General features: G+C 42.5%; 1 protein-coding gene across 1 annotated transcript in view; it reads left to right on the top strand.

The window, feature by feature from the left end:
• DNAJC17 (DnaJ heat shock protein family (Hsp40) member C17) overlaps positions 1–16,569 on the top strand; it is an 89,083-nt gene that overhangs the window by 52,107 nt on the left and 20,407 nt on the right. Inside the window, exons 7-10 of the mRNA XM_029598584.1 lie at positions 10,777–10,826; positions 11,803–11,880; positions 12,540–12,620; positions 13,063–13,203. Of these exons, the coding sequence (XP_029454444.1) occupies positions 10,777–10,826; positions 11,803–11,880; positions 12,540–12,620; positions 13,063–13,203 (350 nt within the window). The remainder of the gene's footprint in view (positions 1–10,776; positions 10,827–11,802; positions 11,881–12,539; positions 12,621–13,062; positions 13,204–16,569) is intronic.

Below are 16,569 nucleotides of genomic sequence, written 5' to 3'. Positions count from 1 at the left end.
GCCTTCTATCTGGAGCGGACAGAAGCCCATAGACAGTCCACCCAACTTTTTATATCTTTTGATAGGAATAGGTTGAGTGTTGCTGTTGCCAAACAGACCCTATCTAGTTGGCTAGCAGATTGCATCTCCTTCTGTTATGTCCAGCTGGGACTGCATCTTAGGGGGTCATGTCGAGGCTTATTCTGTCAGAGCCATGGCAACATTGGTGGCACACTTGCAAGTTCCCGTGGAGGAGATCTGCAAGGCTACGTCATGGAGTTTTCTCCACACATTCGCATCTTGCTACTGTCTGGATAGGGATTGCCAACGTGATAATAGGTTCAGCCAGTCTATTCTTCAGAATCTCTTTGAGGTGTAGAACCCAACTCTCCCTGCCTAGGGCCCATTGTTTGGGTTCAGGCTGTCTCCCCCTCTGTTACCAAGAGCACTGAAGTTGTTATGCCCATTGGCACCTGATTGGTGCTTGTTGGTCCCCTTTTTGTGTTGGGGAGCAGTCTGAACTAGAGATTCACCATCCTGCTTGTCCTAGGAGAAAGTAGAGTTGCTTACCTTTAATAGGTGTTCTCCTAGGACAGCAGGATGTTAGTCCTCACGAAACCCACCCGCCACCCTGCGGAGTTGGGTTTCTCATATTTTTTTATTTTTTATCATAATTCTAGGTTACGAGACTGAAGAGGGACCCTGCGTGGAGGCATGGTATTGGGCATGCTGGGCATGCTCAGTATGCCTAGTCAAAGATCCAGAAACTTTGACATAAGTTTATCATGCCGGGCTCCATCCGATGATGTCATCCATGTGTGAGGACTAACATCCTGCTGTCCTAGGAGAACATCTATTATAGGTAAGCAACTCTGCTTTCTATCTCTTCTCTATCTGCCTTTCAGCCTTTTCCCTTTCTCTCTCCTCCCTCTCGAGGCTGGCTTTCCTTTCTTATCTCATTTTGACTATTTCTTGGTATGGTATATCTACAATTCCAGTCTAACCTGTCTTTTTCCCACCCTCCCTAAACTCTCTCTTGCCCTAGCATCCTCAGCATCCAGCTGTTTCTTTCACCTTAAAGATTCCTTTTTTCTTTTTGCTTCCCAGCCCAGTGGCCTCTCATGCCTCACTGTCTTCCTATCTCTGCTTTGTAGCCTGTCTTTCTACTCAGTGACTTCCACCTGCAGCTTATCTTTCCTCTCATTCTGCCACCCAGAGCTTGTCTTTTCTAGCCCCTCTTTTTTGCAATTTCTTTCCTCCCCTCTTGGCCACTTTAATAGGATACAAGGACACCCTCAAGAATCTCTTTCCTCTTCCCTGTGAAGGAGGTTCTGTTTAAAGCTTCTGTATTCCCATCAAGATCAACTTGTGTAAGGAAAGAATAAACAGGATGTATTTCTTAGTTACCTACATATAAAAGGGAAGTGAATGTAATGCTACTGACCATTTTTAGACCCCGCCCTCTGGACCAATTCCATCCTGTTTATATCCTTTTGAAGGTGCGCTGTCCAGAACTGAACACAGTATTCTAAATGAGATGTCACCAGGGATTTACTTATACAGGGGCAATATTACCTCCCTTTTTCTACTGAGTATTCCTCTCCCTGTGCACCTAAGCATCTTTTTGGCTTTTGCTATCACCTTTTCCATCTGTTTGGCCACCTTAAGATCATTAGATATGACCACCCCCAGTTTAAAAATCATCCCTTTGTCATAAGGCTGCAGTGGTAAGAGAACACAGCTGGGCCACCACAGCCTCATGACATTGGACAAGTCTTAAACTGTCCACATTGGGATAAAGTCTGAGGATGCTTTTTACTCGCAGACTTTGCACAAAGTTTTAGAGTGAAAGTACATTTGTACTTTCGCTTTGAAACTTGCAGTGGGTACAAAGTCCCATAGACATTTGCCCTTATTTTCATGGAAAATAACGCGCATAGACAGGAAAATGCAGTCTCTGCAAGTTTTCCTCCCTTGACCTAACCCATCCCTGGGAACGCCTCCTCTCAATGCGGCTACGTCTGTGCATCGAGAGGCAGCACATGGGCTTTCAGCCGCACTGAAGAAGGACAATTTTCAAATTTGCCTCTTGCAGCGGGAAAAGTTGGCTTCAAGCAGTGTAATTTTCTCCCCCCACCTACAGTCTGACAGATATCATAACAAACTTCCTTCCTTCCCCGTGCAGCACCTGTTCATTATACCAAACAATCATGGGGCAAGCCCCAGGAAAATAAAGGAGATACTGGAACATGCTCAGCATGCTTCTGAGAAGCATGCTGAGCATGTTTTCTGTGCCTTTTTTATAGCCACATGTAAAATTGTATGGTAAACCTTCATGGAATTTGTGTGCATATTTTATTGAATTAAAAAAATAAATGAACATCCTTAGAGAGTAAGGCATGCTAGGAGCCACACTTGAAATATAAAGGGTCAGGACATGGGCTTCTGAGCAGTACACACTTTGAGAGAAGCCCCAAAGCTGGGAGGAGACATGGAAGAAGTCACCTGAGCCTACATAACAGCTAATTCTGACTGTTGCAAATAGCTTTATCTGCAAGAGCAGGGGTAGGGAACTCCAGTCCTGGATACCACAAATAGGTCTGATTTTCAGGATATCCACAATGAATACGTTGCGTCCGTCGGACTCAGACGGCTTTGTCCCACATGCCTCACCTCAGTATTCGCTTTCTCCACCAGCTTGGAGATGTAGGGGATTCATCAACCAGGTTTATTACCTTGCTTCAAATGAACCAATGTAGATCCTGTTGTAGTGTACCGGGCAGGGTCATCAAATACAGATTTCAGCAGTTCCAAAAACCCGGTAAGATCCTTCAAGTGGGATCATCGCGCTCCCACAGCGGAGAAGCCCAAGCCAGTGCTCTTCCATCCAGATAAGACAGGATGGAAGAGCATACGCTGTAGGAAAATGGTCTTGGCATACGCTGTAGGAAAATGGTTAGATTGTAGGGCAAAATGCATGCAGCAAAAGAACTGTTACAGTATATAATATAAATACATAGATAAACCTGTGTGGATCTTTTACAGCAAATGTTCCCACATTATTTAAAACATCTCTTTTGATTCAGCACAGTATTCACATTTATCACATTTTAAGACTTGGGATACACTTGGATGTACTTTATATTTTAAAACAAGAGCTATAAACCTATCAACATTTATAATGTATTTTCATATGGCTTACAGAGAAACCAAAAGCAAATGTTTATACCAGATAAATTAAAAAAAATATGAAAAACTCTCCCTACTCGCCTCACATGACACCATAGTACTTGCAGAAAAGCCATTCAAATACAAACTTTTCCAAATCCAAAGGGTTGATATCCATACTCGGTACAGTTGGCTTTTACATTGTTTTCCATTAATAGGTGTGCTTTCAATAAAGGGTTTGCAGTACGTTAAAGAATTTGCCTCATTGCTTATGTCAGCAGCAGTTTTGCCTAAAGACATTTATTCCACTTATGGAAGGCTGGAGCTTCTTTCTCATTCCATATAGCCAGTATATGCTACTTGGCTAATGATAATGCTATTGATAACTGGTTCTGCTTAGTTTTAATTTAAACACAGATGTTCCGGAATTATACCCAGCAATACCACTTAGGATACTAAAGGTATCTGGATAGTTGATTCATCAGGAGAGGATCTGATTTGTTTTCCCCAAAGTTTCTGAATATATGTACGTTTCCAAAAGCAATGTATAAAAGCTTCTACTTCAGGCTGAAACAATTGACAAAAATGTGTTTAAAAAAAAAAACCCTTTGAAACCTCTGAAGGGTGAATCACTTGTGAATCATTTTAAATTGATCCTTTTCCTCTGCACTCAGGCAGGCCATACCACAGCAGTGGATTATCACATCTGTCAGCAGATGGAGACAGAGTAAAACTGACTTGCTGTCATATAGCCCTGCCCCGACATCAGCCTGCCAGTATTCTCCATCCCCAGCAGATGGTGGACATGCATCTCCCTGTGGAGACTGCTCATGTTAAATTAAAAAAAAAAAAAAAGATAGAAGAAGAGATGCAGAGTTCGAGTTCTGAGATGACACCTGACTGGTCTCTTCCTCAGATGAGCAGTTTAGACTTAAAAAGGACAAGGGAGAGCTCAGCAGTGAAGATTTGTGCCCTCTCCCCCACAGCTGGTGACCCAATTGTGCTGTCAGCCAGAGAAGGGCTGAGCTCAGGTAAAAAAGATAAGAGGGAAGTGTTACGCCCCCTCCTTTTCTTTGCCAGGTCGCTCTCTCCCTCTGCATTCCCTACCTTTCTCCTCTCACGTCTTTGGGGAGTTAGTGGAGAGTGCAGGCAGCATGGGTCGGCAGATTGAGCAGTTTTTGCTAGGCCCCACATTGCAGTTTCGTTCAGTCAAGCTGCATGGTAGGCCAGGAAGGCATTTCTTCCCCGTGCACTCAGGCGCCTGCATGCATACTCGCGGTGCGGCGCTGTCTTAATGTAGGCATACGCATGCGCGTGTAAAGCTGCAGACTAGATTTGAGCAGTGCATGCTGGAGGCTGTATGGTAAGAAGATTAATGGCACCGGGAATAAAGAGGTCTAAGCGCCTTGCTATTTGTAGGGCTTGCTATATAACGGCAATCCAACCGAATCTCTCTCTTTCCCCCAAGTATGTGCTAACTTTTCTGCAGATTTTCTGTTCTGTGTTCCAGCATACGTTTGGCTTACAATGAGGTTCATGCCTCTCAAGGCGTGAACCTCATTGTAAGCACAAAACAAATCCATTTGGAGACAGTGCGCCAAGAAAATATTTACTGATAATTTTAATAAATTGGTCTGTCAGTACCTTTTATTTCTAAAGAGACATTTGATATAAAATTCTAATCAAAATGTTTTTCCTGGAAATGTGGGAAGAAGTCTCTATTAGAGATACTGTATTTGACTTTTAGCTTGTGAAACGGCAATATTGTTGGATCAGGTGACACTACCATAAGATCACTCACCTTTCTAATTCCTAATCAAGACTATCTTGCAAATGTGTAATTGATTCTATCCGGCTCAAATTTTGGGTTTCCTTTTAGATCTTATGTTTTAGCTCCCTCCTTCCATGCCTTAATAACCGTTGACAGCAACATATGATTTATATCCAGACCAAGGGGACCGATGAAATAAGGTGCCCTCTGCAGAGTGCATAGTGTTTTGCACACTTCTTGTGCACAAACTTTCCTGCAGATATAGCAAGGAGTTTTGTGCGTAACAAAAATGTGCGCACAGGTTAGCACGCTTTAATGCAAATCTTGTGCTAATGAAGGCATTAGCTATTACCCTTCTCCCCCCAATGCAGAGAGGTGTGCTGGCATACCTTGTGTTTTCTTAGCTCTTGAAACTTAACTCCTCGTCAGAGGTGGAATAAAGTTTTCAGGGCTAATGTGAGTCTGTGCCGAAACTTCTGAGACTTATAGTTGGGATTTTATGCACAGAAAACATGATTTCTCTGCTGAAAGCACATTTTGTGTGCATAAATATTTTCTATGCAGAAATTATGATTTAGATGTAGAAATCATTTTCTGTGCAAAAAATACAATTTGGAGATAGTTTTAAAATACTTTACATGTGTAAATGTAACATGCTATCATAGCAATTTTAAAAAGTCATTTACTTGAGTAAAGTGCACTTACACGTGAATATCCTATGGACAATTCAATAGCGCATATTGTAGCAATTTTCAAAAGCCAACTCGTATGGGTAAAGTGCATTTACATGTGTAAAACCCAATTTTAAGCGTGTAAGTGGTTTTTAAAAGCAGGCCCTGTATGTGCACAAAAACTGCTTTCTGTGCAGAGGTAGTAACTGTTGGTATCTAATAGTCTCGGTAAAACCATCATTTATTCTACCCAAAAATGAGGAGTAAAATAAATCCATGTTGTCAAACATTTTGGAAAGAATTCTCAGATTATCTGTGTAGAGACCAGGGCTACAATAGTAGCAGCTTCAGAGGAGTGGCTCCCTTAACCTTTGGACCACTCTCCTCAGTTGTAGAGTAAAATATAATTGGATGATCGAGGGCAGAAGTTTACAAACTGTCCAGGCGTTGGCTATCATTTTTCTGGCCCACCATTCTTTTCCTTCCTGTAGGGGGATCTGGCCCGCCGAGGAATTTGTTTTCATGTGTGGTGGTAGTAGAAAGGCTGGTGGAACTGAACTAGAAGCCATGCATGGCAGTGGGGGGTTCCCAGGCTCTGCAGGTAGAAGTCAGCCAACCTGCATCACTGAAGATAGCCACTAGGGGGAGGCCAGGCCCTGCCAAAAGAAGATCAAGAAGACAAGAGAGGGAGGTAGATGGGAGAGAAGTGGGTGAGTGGGCGCAGAGGGAAAGGGTATGAGAGTGATAGGAAAGAAAGGGAGTGGAAGGAGAGGGGAAGGTAGGGAGGGGGTGAGAGGTAAGATGGAGTGTGCCAAGCACACTTGCCTACATTTCAGGGCACAGTTAAAGTGAGAAGACAGGGTGCAAGGTTCCCGGAGATGTGGCAATTTCTGAGAAATCTAGAAATATTGCACTGCCAGACTTCCTGGAAATCTGCCCTCCCCCCCCCCCCCCCCCCCCCCCGCCTTCCCCCTTTCTCATCATCAAAAGAGCGAGACATAACCCCCCCCCACACACACACACACATCTCTTTCCCTCCCACCACTCAGCAAACTCTGAGGTGGATCCTACCCACCCCTTTCCATACTCAGTGACTTGAAATGTCCTATGAGGTCCTTCCCCTGAAATGTTTAGGAACTTCTGGCTTGGGGTTAGTGGTGACAGCACACTTCTAGGCTGGATAGCTGCTGGTGCATCTGTTACCATGCATTTCCGTTTTTTATTGTGATGTACTCTATGGTTTTATATGTTATATTCTGTAATTTTATATTGTATGATAAAGTTGTTGTACATCGCCCATTGTACTTGATGGGTGATTCATTAAATCTAAATAAATACACAAAATAAGTCTTCATGCATTTTCTAATGGTCTCGTGTTGTGAACTTTTCTCAGGCCAATCTCATTAGCTATTACCAATTTAGGTCTCTTAGAACTTGACTGCACATCACGTAACTTTCATCAGGTTTCAGAATGCATACTTGTTCTGGATACGAGATTCTACTTTCAGTGCATCTCCTCTTGTGCTTTCTCTCCCCAAACGCACATCCCTCCATCAGCTCAAACATTTGGGAACTTTGTCATGCGAACATGGTGTTTGTTTTATTTTTTCAATGAAACATATTGTCCTAATAATATGTGCATAATATTTATGTAGAGAACCAGTGCCAGCCCAGTACAAAGTTCTAGCCACCCACCCACCCGTATGACAACTCTGAAGTTGTTTAGAAAAAGCTGTGGTTCTTGCATTACAGACATTGCCCTGAGTAGTCAGCCAAGGCACTTCAAACATGACATGGCTTCAGAATTAATCAGAGAGAAGTTCTAGTTTGGATGCAAGGTGGTTTTGCTTTCGGGGGGGGGGGGGTAGACATTCCCCTTACTTCCTATTGCCAGCCCTGTGCTTTTCTCTGCTAAATGTGGTTTGGAGCCTGGCACCCTAAGAGGATCAGGATGTGTGGAGGCTGCTGTCTTTGCACGCTATGAGATCCCTTGGGGCTTCATTCTTGGAATTCTGTCTTGCAGTTTCAGTCTCTTGTGTTCTCTCCCTCACACATACATACATGCTGCATTCCAGATGTGTGCAGAAGCCCGTATCGTATCCAACAGGAAACCAGCAGTATCCTCACTACAAGACTGTCAGCACTTAATATGCAGCTGTAAACGACTGCCTATGTAAAGAAATACTACATACTGAAGGCCATTTCAGCTCTTTGTCCTTAAAGTACCTTAATAACCACAGTTAACGCCACCATGTACAGACCCATGCAGAGCAGGCTGCTTTCATATATTCTACTCTCACGGAACCATGAAACCTGCCATTATATAGGCAAACTCAGCATGTCAAATACCAGACTAAGGGTCAAATTAAAGCAATGGGTAGATGTCTTCTAGATCTATTAGTGCATTTTTTTGTAACATATTTTGCTTAGCACCAAAGTATGCCTTGGGGTGGTAGTAGCAGAAGTTTTGCATGGCTTCTTTGCACTTCCAGTTCAATCGGGCTGGGTTCCAGTGCCACGAGTCTTCATTCCCAACTACCTGGGAAATGTTTTGCCTATATTATATCCCCTTCCAACTCACGTTAGCTCAGTCATTGCAGCGATTGGTACTGGCCAATGCACCAGTGCTGCTTTTGAAACCTTATAGTCATCTACCTGAAATCTGGCTTTTGCACAATAAATGGGTCTCCATCTCCCCAGGAACTGTGAGTGCTACTTGTGCAGCATCCAGAGCCTGGCCAAGCCAAGGAGCAAAAGACCTAACCAATGAATTGAACACAAGTCCTCCATATGGTAGTATGCAGCACATCCACTGAGCCGGCCCAGTTTGCAGCATTTTTAATAATTTTTATGCGGTGTTTTTATTGAATATTGATGGAAACTGATTTTTTTTTTTTAATGATCTGTAAATTTGATGCAAATATATCATCGCATACCCCAAATACTTGAAGTTCTGCAGTAGTTTTTTTTAATTTATTTTTTTCTGGATCCTTAAATTTGACCCTAAATCTAAATGCTATTTAGAGTGACTGAGCACTTGACATATTCCTAACTCATGCACTATCCCCAAGTAAGTTAACAGTTGGTTCCTCCAATATATCAGAACCTTCCTAGAGCAGCATGGTCCTTCAGATTTTGCACAAACTTCCACTGAGTCCTGACACCATCCAGAGTGACACTATAACTTTTTTATTTTACCACGTAGAGCTCAGCTGAAGCCCATTTCTTAAAAAACATAGCTCAGTAGTAGTAGTTACCTTCAGTCTTTGGAACTCACTTCAGTCACTTCAGTCTTTGGAACTTCACTTCAGTCTTTGGAACTCACTTCAGTCTTTGGAACTCACCAACCGGTCTGGATTTGGACTAACCCTGAAAAAACTTAAACCCTGAAAACCCTGAAAACCCTGAAAAAACTTAAACCCCTCCTCTACTTCTCTGATTTCCGCACAGTACTTCAATCTATAATTTTCTCAAAGATTGATTACTGTAACGGACTCCTACTTGGTCTCCCTGCTTCCCACATCAAACCTCTCCAACTCCTCCAAAATGCCACTGCACGCATCCTCACTAATGCCAAAAAGAAAGACCACATTACTCCCACCCTCATTAATCTCCACTGGCTACCCATTCATTCACGCATTACCTACAAGACCCTTACCCTCATCCACAAAAGTATTACTAATGAACATTACAACTGGCTAAACCCCCCCTTCCTCCCACGTACCTCTACCAGACCCACCCGATCTTCGCTCCGTGGAACCCTTATTCACCCCTCTATAAAATCCACAAGACTTATATCCACCACCAAACGGGCCCTCTCCCTAGCAGGCCCTTCCCTCTGGAACTCCATGCCCCTTGACCTTCGTACCGAAACCTCCACACCCACCTTCAAAAAGAAACTCAAAACCTGGCTCTTCCTCCAAGCATACCCCCAGTCACAATCTTCATCATCCCTTACAAACATCCTCACCCAACCGCCTACCCCCACCAACACCCCCTCTTCAGGACATACTCCCTGCACCCACCCCCCCCAATGAACTTCAAACCTAAAATTTCAGTTAGTACCCGCCCCTCCCCCCCAATCATTGTTCCTCTGCGCTTATACTAGCCTGTAAATAATCTATGTGTTTATCACATTTTCCTCAAACCCCTGTACATACCTTTCCTCATGTATCCTTTTCCCCCTCCCCCCTCCCTCTCTCTTTGTCTTGTCTACCTATATACCTCTCCTCCCCACCTATTTATCTTGTTTATTGCTATGTTACTGAGTTTATTGTTACAAACTGTTCTTTGTAAAGGCTTTGCCTATATATCCTTGTTTGTAAGTTATCTGTAAACCGGCACGATGTGCAAACGGTTGCCGGTATATAAAATAAAATAAAAATAAAATAACCCAAATATGCAACTTAACCTTACTCTTAGATCCATTTTAGGCAAATATCTTATGGCTATTCATTAGGGACATCCTGAAAGCCAGATGTGTTTAGGAGATTCTGGACTACAATTGAGAACTATGGTGTTTTTCATACAGATGTCTAAACTATTACCCTGTTTGGATACCTTCAATCCTTTGGTAGCCGTCTGAACCTTAATTCATTATACTAGCCAGAGCAGCCTATTACCCCACTGAGCCTTAAACTATGATGCTATCAAGAGTAAATTATTACTTCTAATACTAGACTGGGAGTCAAAAACTCAAACAATATTCAGTGCAAATTAACATCCAGGGTACAAATTGGAATGGCATTGAAGCCCAAACATACAATGTGACATCCCCATTTTGCTCCTCCCCCCGCAACACACACATAACAATCACTATTCTTTTCAATAGCACTGAAATTTGTATCTTTTATCCCTCTCCCTAAAGATTCCTTCCCTGGACAGACTGATGTTTACATTTTAATGTAATACAACTGGACAGACTACTGTGTATAATACTGCTGATCAGATGGATTTATGAGCTTTCCCCTAACTTCTTGACATATTCCTGTAGGGGATCTTACAATGTTCAGTTCCTTAAAAATAGTTAAAAGTGCATTACCTGTCATAATTTATTTTTATAAAGCTAATCTTTGTACAGATTTACAAATAAAGTACTCCACAGCTAAAGTTATGTTCATGATGCTACTGGGAAGATTTCAATTTTCTGTGTCTGATTTCTTCATGTTCTACTTTCTTCTCTCCCAGGTAAATCTGGAGGGAACAAAGCTGACAGCATAGTGACTGCCAAACTCAAAGTAAGGAGACCCTTTGGGAAACCTAAGGGTGTTTCTAAATTAAGATTCCAAAGGCAGTCCTGTGGTGTGCTTCCTGGGAGGAGAGTTAGAGATTAAAGTGGGGCAGAGGAACAAAAAAAGAAGGCAATCACAAATGAAAAGGCCATGAAACAACTGTGGATTTCCTCAGTAGGTATGTGCTGACCTGATAATCCATGGTGAAAGAGGGAGAAAATTGTTTAACACTTTTCAGAAAAATTCTAACCTACTTTCCATAGGGATAGAAGGCTTATGAGAGTGCTATGTCCGAGTGTGTGTGTGTGTCCCTAAAAGCTTTAGTGTTTGGTGTTTGATCCATGCCAAATTTGTAGGATATGTCAGGAGAGACATGAGGACTCTGACAGGATGGTTCTTTTTTAAGATCCATGTGTATCTGTGGATCTTGTTAAATTAAATAGCCTAATTCAAGATGTACATTAGACTTCTCCTCTACACTATTGATGTGTGGGATAGTAGACCTGATATTATATTGACCTAGCTCACCTGTTACACATCATTATGTGAATATAGCATTGTTTTCATACCATGGAAAGTATCCTACATCTTCTCTACAAAGGTGCATATTAAAACAACTGTCCTACTATACTAATGGAAAATGTTCATATAAATGATTAAATAATAGGTTTCCTGCCTTAGTTTTCATATACTCTAAGCAATGACACTGTTAGTTTCTTTTTAAGCATTGAGGGGTCGATGGTGTAATTATGCTGTTTCTCGATATTAAAATAGGAGTGTAGAACCATACAAGGGGGGGTAATAGCTGGAACTATATTTTGAGAAGATAATATGAATGTTCTCCTTTGAAGCTGCTGCTGTGGTGAAGACAATGGGTGTGTCCAAAATTTAGGGTTTGGTTTGTTCTGTACACTGGCTACCTGCAGCTCAGAGAGACTGTGCAGCATTGATAATTCTAATCTGGGGCTTTATTTTCCTCTAGCTGAAATGGAAGTGCAAGAAGCACGATGAGACAAAAGGTGGCTACTCAAAGGACGTCCTCCTGAGACTCCTGCAGAAGGTTCTGTTGTGAGAAGCTTATTCTTTCCATTTTCCCAACAAAGATACCGTAAGGAAAGGAGCAGGCTTGGGCCGGAGTTAGAAATAAAGGCCTTTTTTTTTTTTTTTTTTTTTTAGTCTTTGTTGTGTAATGTGCACGGTCATCGTCAAGGCTGTAACAGAAACCATAACTGCCTAAAATGCAGCATATTGGGATCTCAGTCTAACAGTACTTCTCGGTTGTGAGTTCCAGTAAAGCATATACTTCTACGCTATTCTGTATTGTGACTGCTAGGAGATACTACAACTGGAAGGGCCCTCATGGGTTTCTAAAAAGCCAGCTATTCTATATTCGTCTGTACAGGAATGAGTGAAGTGTTATAAAGGATGATCTTCCACCGGCATCCAGGCACTTCTGCATCATTCTCTTCTGTTTTGGAAGGCTTGGGACTGTGGTAACTGTGAGCTTCAGCAGGAGTACTGCTCTACCACCTACAGTAAAAAGTGCTTCTTGATGGTGAATTTTTCTTTGCGATTTCCCTGAGCCAGCTGACTGGTTTCATTCTACATAGTAAATCCTGCCAGGATTGAGCTTTCTTTTATCACCAGACTAAAAATGTTACTTATTATAAAGCTGTATTAGACAGATTCGTCATCTTGCTGTATTTGTCTTTCTTTCAGTATGGAGAAGTGCTAAATTTATTAATATCCAGTAAGAAGAAAGGGAGTGCGGTTGTGGAATTTGCAACAGTCAAGGCAGCTGTAAGTTTAGCAACAGGACTAGAACCTGTATTTCCTCTTGGAGCTATGGGTGGAGGGAAAGTTGGCAGTGGAATAAGTAAATGACAATGCTGTAATGGTGTTAAGCACCGAGGAATGTGAAATGCATTGGTAAGAACACATATATAGATACTGTTGTCCTTCTGATGAACTGGTCATAGGGAAGTGTAAATACTTGAAGGTAGGTTGTGCTCAGTCTCCTGTCTTGACTGACAACAAAGGGTTAAAGTTCTTCTATTTCCATGAATTATGATCCTATATTCATTTTTTTTGTTGGTATCAAGAATATAGTGTATTATCAATTTTTTTCTGGCAGTAATTTTGAGAGGAGAAAAAAAAATCAGGAAATTGGGACTTCAAGTTCGTTGCCTTAAATCTAAAACAGATAACCAATGGTAGTGAAAATGCATTTTCTCTTTGGCAGGAGTTGGCAATAAAGAATGAAACTGGTTTAGTAAATAATCCTTTAAAGATTTCCTGGTTGGACGGCCCACCATCGTCAGTATTGCAAGGCAATCCCAGTATGCCAATTTCCAACTACACCAGCCACTCCACGACATTGCAGGTAAGGCAGACATGGCCAGACAAATGCTACAAGTAGGATCTGTCGTTTCCTATGATTTTGTAGTCACTGCAATTGCCATAGAATCATAGTAACTGACCCCCTACTACTCTCCCCTTCCTTCTCCATCTCCCTATTCTCCCAATCACACATTGTTTGTAGCCACTACTTTATCTTCGCCATTCCAGATAGCAGCTGGTCTCTTTTTCCTCATTTTAGTACCTGCTACTATAATCTATGCCCCTCTCTAGATTTTTTGTCTAGCCATTGCACTTTCTTTCCTCCCCTGCCGCTGCTGCCACCACCACTCTCACATGTTCCTTCTCTAGTTACCCTGCTTCCCCCTCAGTTCTGCCTACTGCTGGATCCTTCCTTTGCTGCAGCTGTCCTCATTGCTCCCCAGCTACTGCTATTATATGACTCGTGTTTACTAATTGAGAACCAAGTGGTATAGACGTATCTCCTTGTCACTGGAAATATTCCCTGTGCCTCATGGCTCTGAGGTAGTTAGCAGCAGTAGGCTCAGATGGCTGGTGGAAGGGAGAGGATAAGAGCAGAAATACATATTGGCTGAGAGCAAGGAGAAGAGGGCACGCTTGGAGGGAGGAAGAGAAGAAACTTCTTTCATTGTCTTGTGTCATTGTCACAAACTAACAGGCCAATACAGTACATTTGGACACGCTAGCTTTACCCCTTATTCAGTAAGGGGTAATAGCGCGTCAAGAACGCGCGTCCAACCCCCCATGCATGTTGATGGCCCTATTAGTTATTCCCTCGCGATTCAGAAAGCAAAATGTGCAGCCAAGCCGCACATTTTGCTTTCAGAAATTAGCGCCTACCCAAAGGTAGGCGCTAATTTCTCCGGGCACCGGGAAAGTGCACAGAAAAGCAGTAAAAACTGCTTTTCTGTGCACCCTCCGACTTAATATCATGGCGATATAAAGTTGGAGGTCCCGAAAGTTTAAAAAAGTAAAAAGATTTTAAAAAACATTTAAAATGGGCCCGTGGCTGGCGGGTCGAAAACCGGACGCTCAATTTTGCCGGCGTCCGGTTTCTGAACCCGTGGCTGTCAGCGGGCTTAAGAACCGACGCCGGCAAAATTGAGCGTCAGCTGTCAAACCCGCTGACAGCCGCCGCTTCCGTCAAAAAAGAGGCGCTAGGGACACGGTAGTGTCCCTAGCGCCTCTTTTTACTGCCAGGCCTAATTTTAATAAATTAAAATACTGAATCGCGCGCACAGGAGAGTGGCCTGTGCGCGCGCCGGGAGAGTGGGCGCTCGCCCACTCTCCCGCGCTTTTACTGTATTGGTCCGTAAATGTTTTGTCAGAACCGCATATAAGCGATTAGTTCTTTCATTTGCTGTAACAAGATTCTCCTTTGTATAGGTTTCCTGAAGGAATTGGCGAGTGAGCAGGGCCTCCATGGCCTGTTCTTCGTTGCATTCGCATATGTTCTTATCATTAGAGTAGATCCATTTGATCTTATTAGTCTCTGATCTTCCAGTTTGTGTGTGTAGATGGTTTAGGCATAGCCATGTTGACCTGTTGGTATCAGCACTTCTGGGAAAGTCTTCCTGAGGTTCCAGGTGTATTTCAATGTGTCCAACTGTGTATAAGCTTTCATTCTGTAACACTCTGGCCCTCACTTCTACTCACCCTGGTAGAGACAAAATTGCATATGGTGGAAAGGAGGGAAGAGGAGGCACTTGGATGGAGAGAGGGGAAGGGAAAACGACTCATGGGCTGGAGGGAGAAGAGGACATGGGAAGGACAAAAAAAAAGAACCTGTGAGGGAGAAGAGGTGGGAAACAGGTTGTGCAAGTGGAGAGAAGAAAGGAATAAAAATTAAAGGAAAATAGAAAACAGGAAATAAAAAAAAGCTATTGGGAAAAAACAGATGAAAATTGTTGTATTTTTTTTAATTAATCTGTTTAAAAATTGAAAGATTTTCTATGGAGCGAGCCATTTTTGTGTGTATTAACCGATAATCGATGGCAATTATGCACCTGGGTAAAATGCCCCGACTGAAAATTGCTGCCCTCAGATGTGGCTAAAACTGGCTGGGTTCCATGGCAAGTGCATTTTTAGCTGAAGGAAAGAGAGGCGTTTCTGTGAGCACATATAGGTTGGCGAAGGAAAACAGTGTGGGTAACCTTTTGATTTCCAAAGGGACGTCTACTGTTTTGCACATAGAAGGTGCAAAGGGCACGAATGCTTTCAACGAGTGTACTTTGCACTTGCTCATTTTCAAAGAGAGAGAACAAGGGTAGTTTCTCGTTATACATTTATGTAAATGCACATATTAAAACTGTCTGTGCTATTTAAAGTGCCTCCCTGAAACTTATGTTATGAAACCTCTGCAGAATTTTGTAACCTGTTCTGCAGAATCTATCCCTGAGCTGTTGTAGAAAAGCAAGGGCCTTGGCTGTAGGCTTTCAGTGGGTAATAGTGGCAGATGGGCTGCTTCATGCTCAGCACTGACAAACGAGCCTTGTCAGAAGTACGTGCATGGATATAGAGACCATAGATATTTTCTTATAATATGCTAGCAGAGCTCATGCAGTCATATCTTGGCGCTTGCTCTGTGTAGTGTAGCCATGCTGTAGTATATCATTCGGTTCCCAGATCTTGTGCTGTAAGTATGCAGTTGTGCCTCTGTGGGTATATCATACAGATAATATAGTCACAGTGTCTCACTCACAGCTTCCATGACCCTTTCGTAGAGTGCAGTGCTTGTCAGTGCTGAAGATTCCTGAACACTGAGCTGTATTATAGTGGAGAAAATGCAGTTATTGCCTCTGTTCATTCCAAAGATATCCTCAACTTTCAGCACTTTTACCCCCTGCTCATCACCATTTCACATATTCCTGTATGAAGGAGCCGTTCCCTGCTAACACAATGCAGTGTGCACTTTCAGAAACAATTGTCAGGTCAGTCTTATGGTGATCTGTAAGCATGTTTCCATTGGCAAGTGGGAGTGTTAACAACTATAGTGCTATTACACTGTACCATTTGTACCTATCACTTGCCACCTATGATGATCTCACAGCTTTGCATGTTTGTGTGCTGAAGGGGAAAGAATGAAGAAAAAAGTCATTCTATGGATCTATTCTATAGCAGCCTTTGAGTTGTTAGGCATTCATGGATTTGGGATATTCTGGACCTGGATGTCCTTTGTGACAACATAGTATGGCTGTCATGCTATAGGTTCAAATATGGGAACTAGTGAACTGACCACTGTATTTAGGGTAGCACAATTCTCATACAGCTGTTGGACGGATAGGCCATGCAGTCTTTTTCTGCCATCATGTTTCTATGGGAAGACAATTTCAAAAGGATCTAGCAACTAACTATAGAGTTAATTACCGTA

This window comes from Rhinatrema bivittatum, chromosome 4 (genome assembly GCF_901001135.1).
Source record: "Rhinatrema bivittatum chromosome 4, aRhiBiv1.1, whole genome shotgun sequence".
NCBI classification, from domain to species: Eukaryota; Metazoa; Chordata; class Amphibia; order Gymnophiona; family Rhinatrematidae; genus Rhinatrema; species Rhinatrema bivittatum.
Note: the sequence above shows the minus strand (reverse complement) of the source record. Positions and strands in the feature narration are given on the sequence as shown.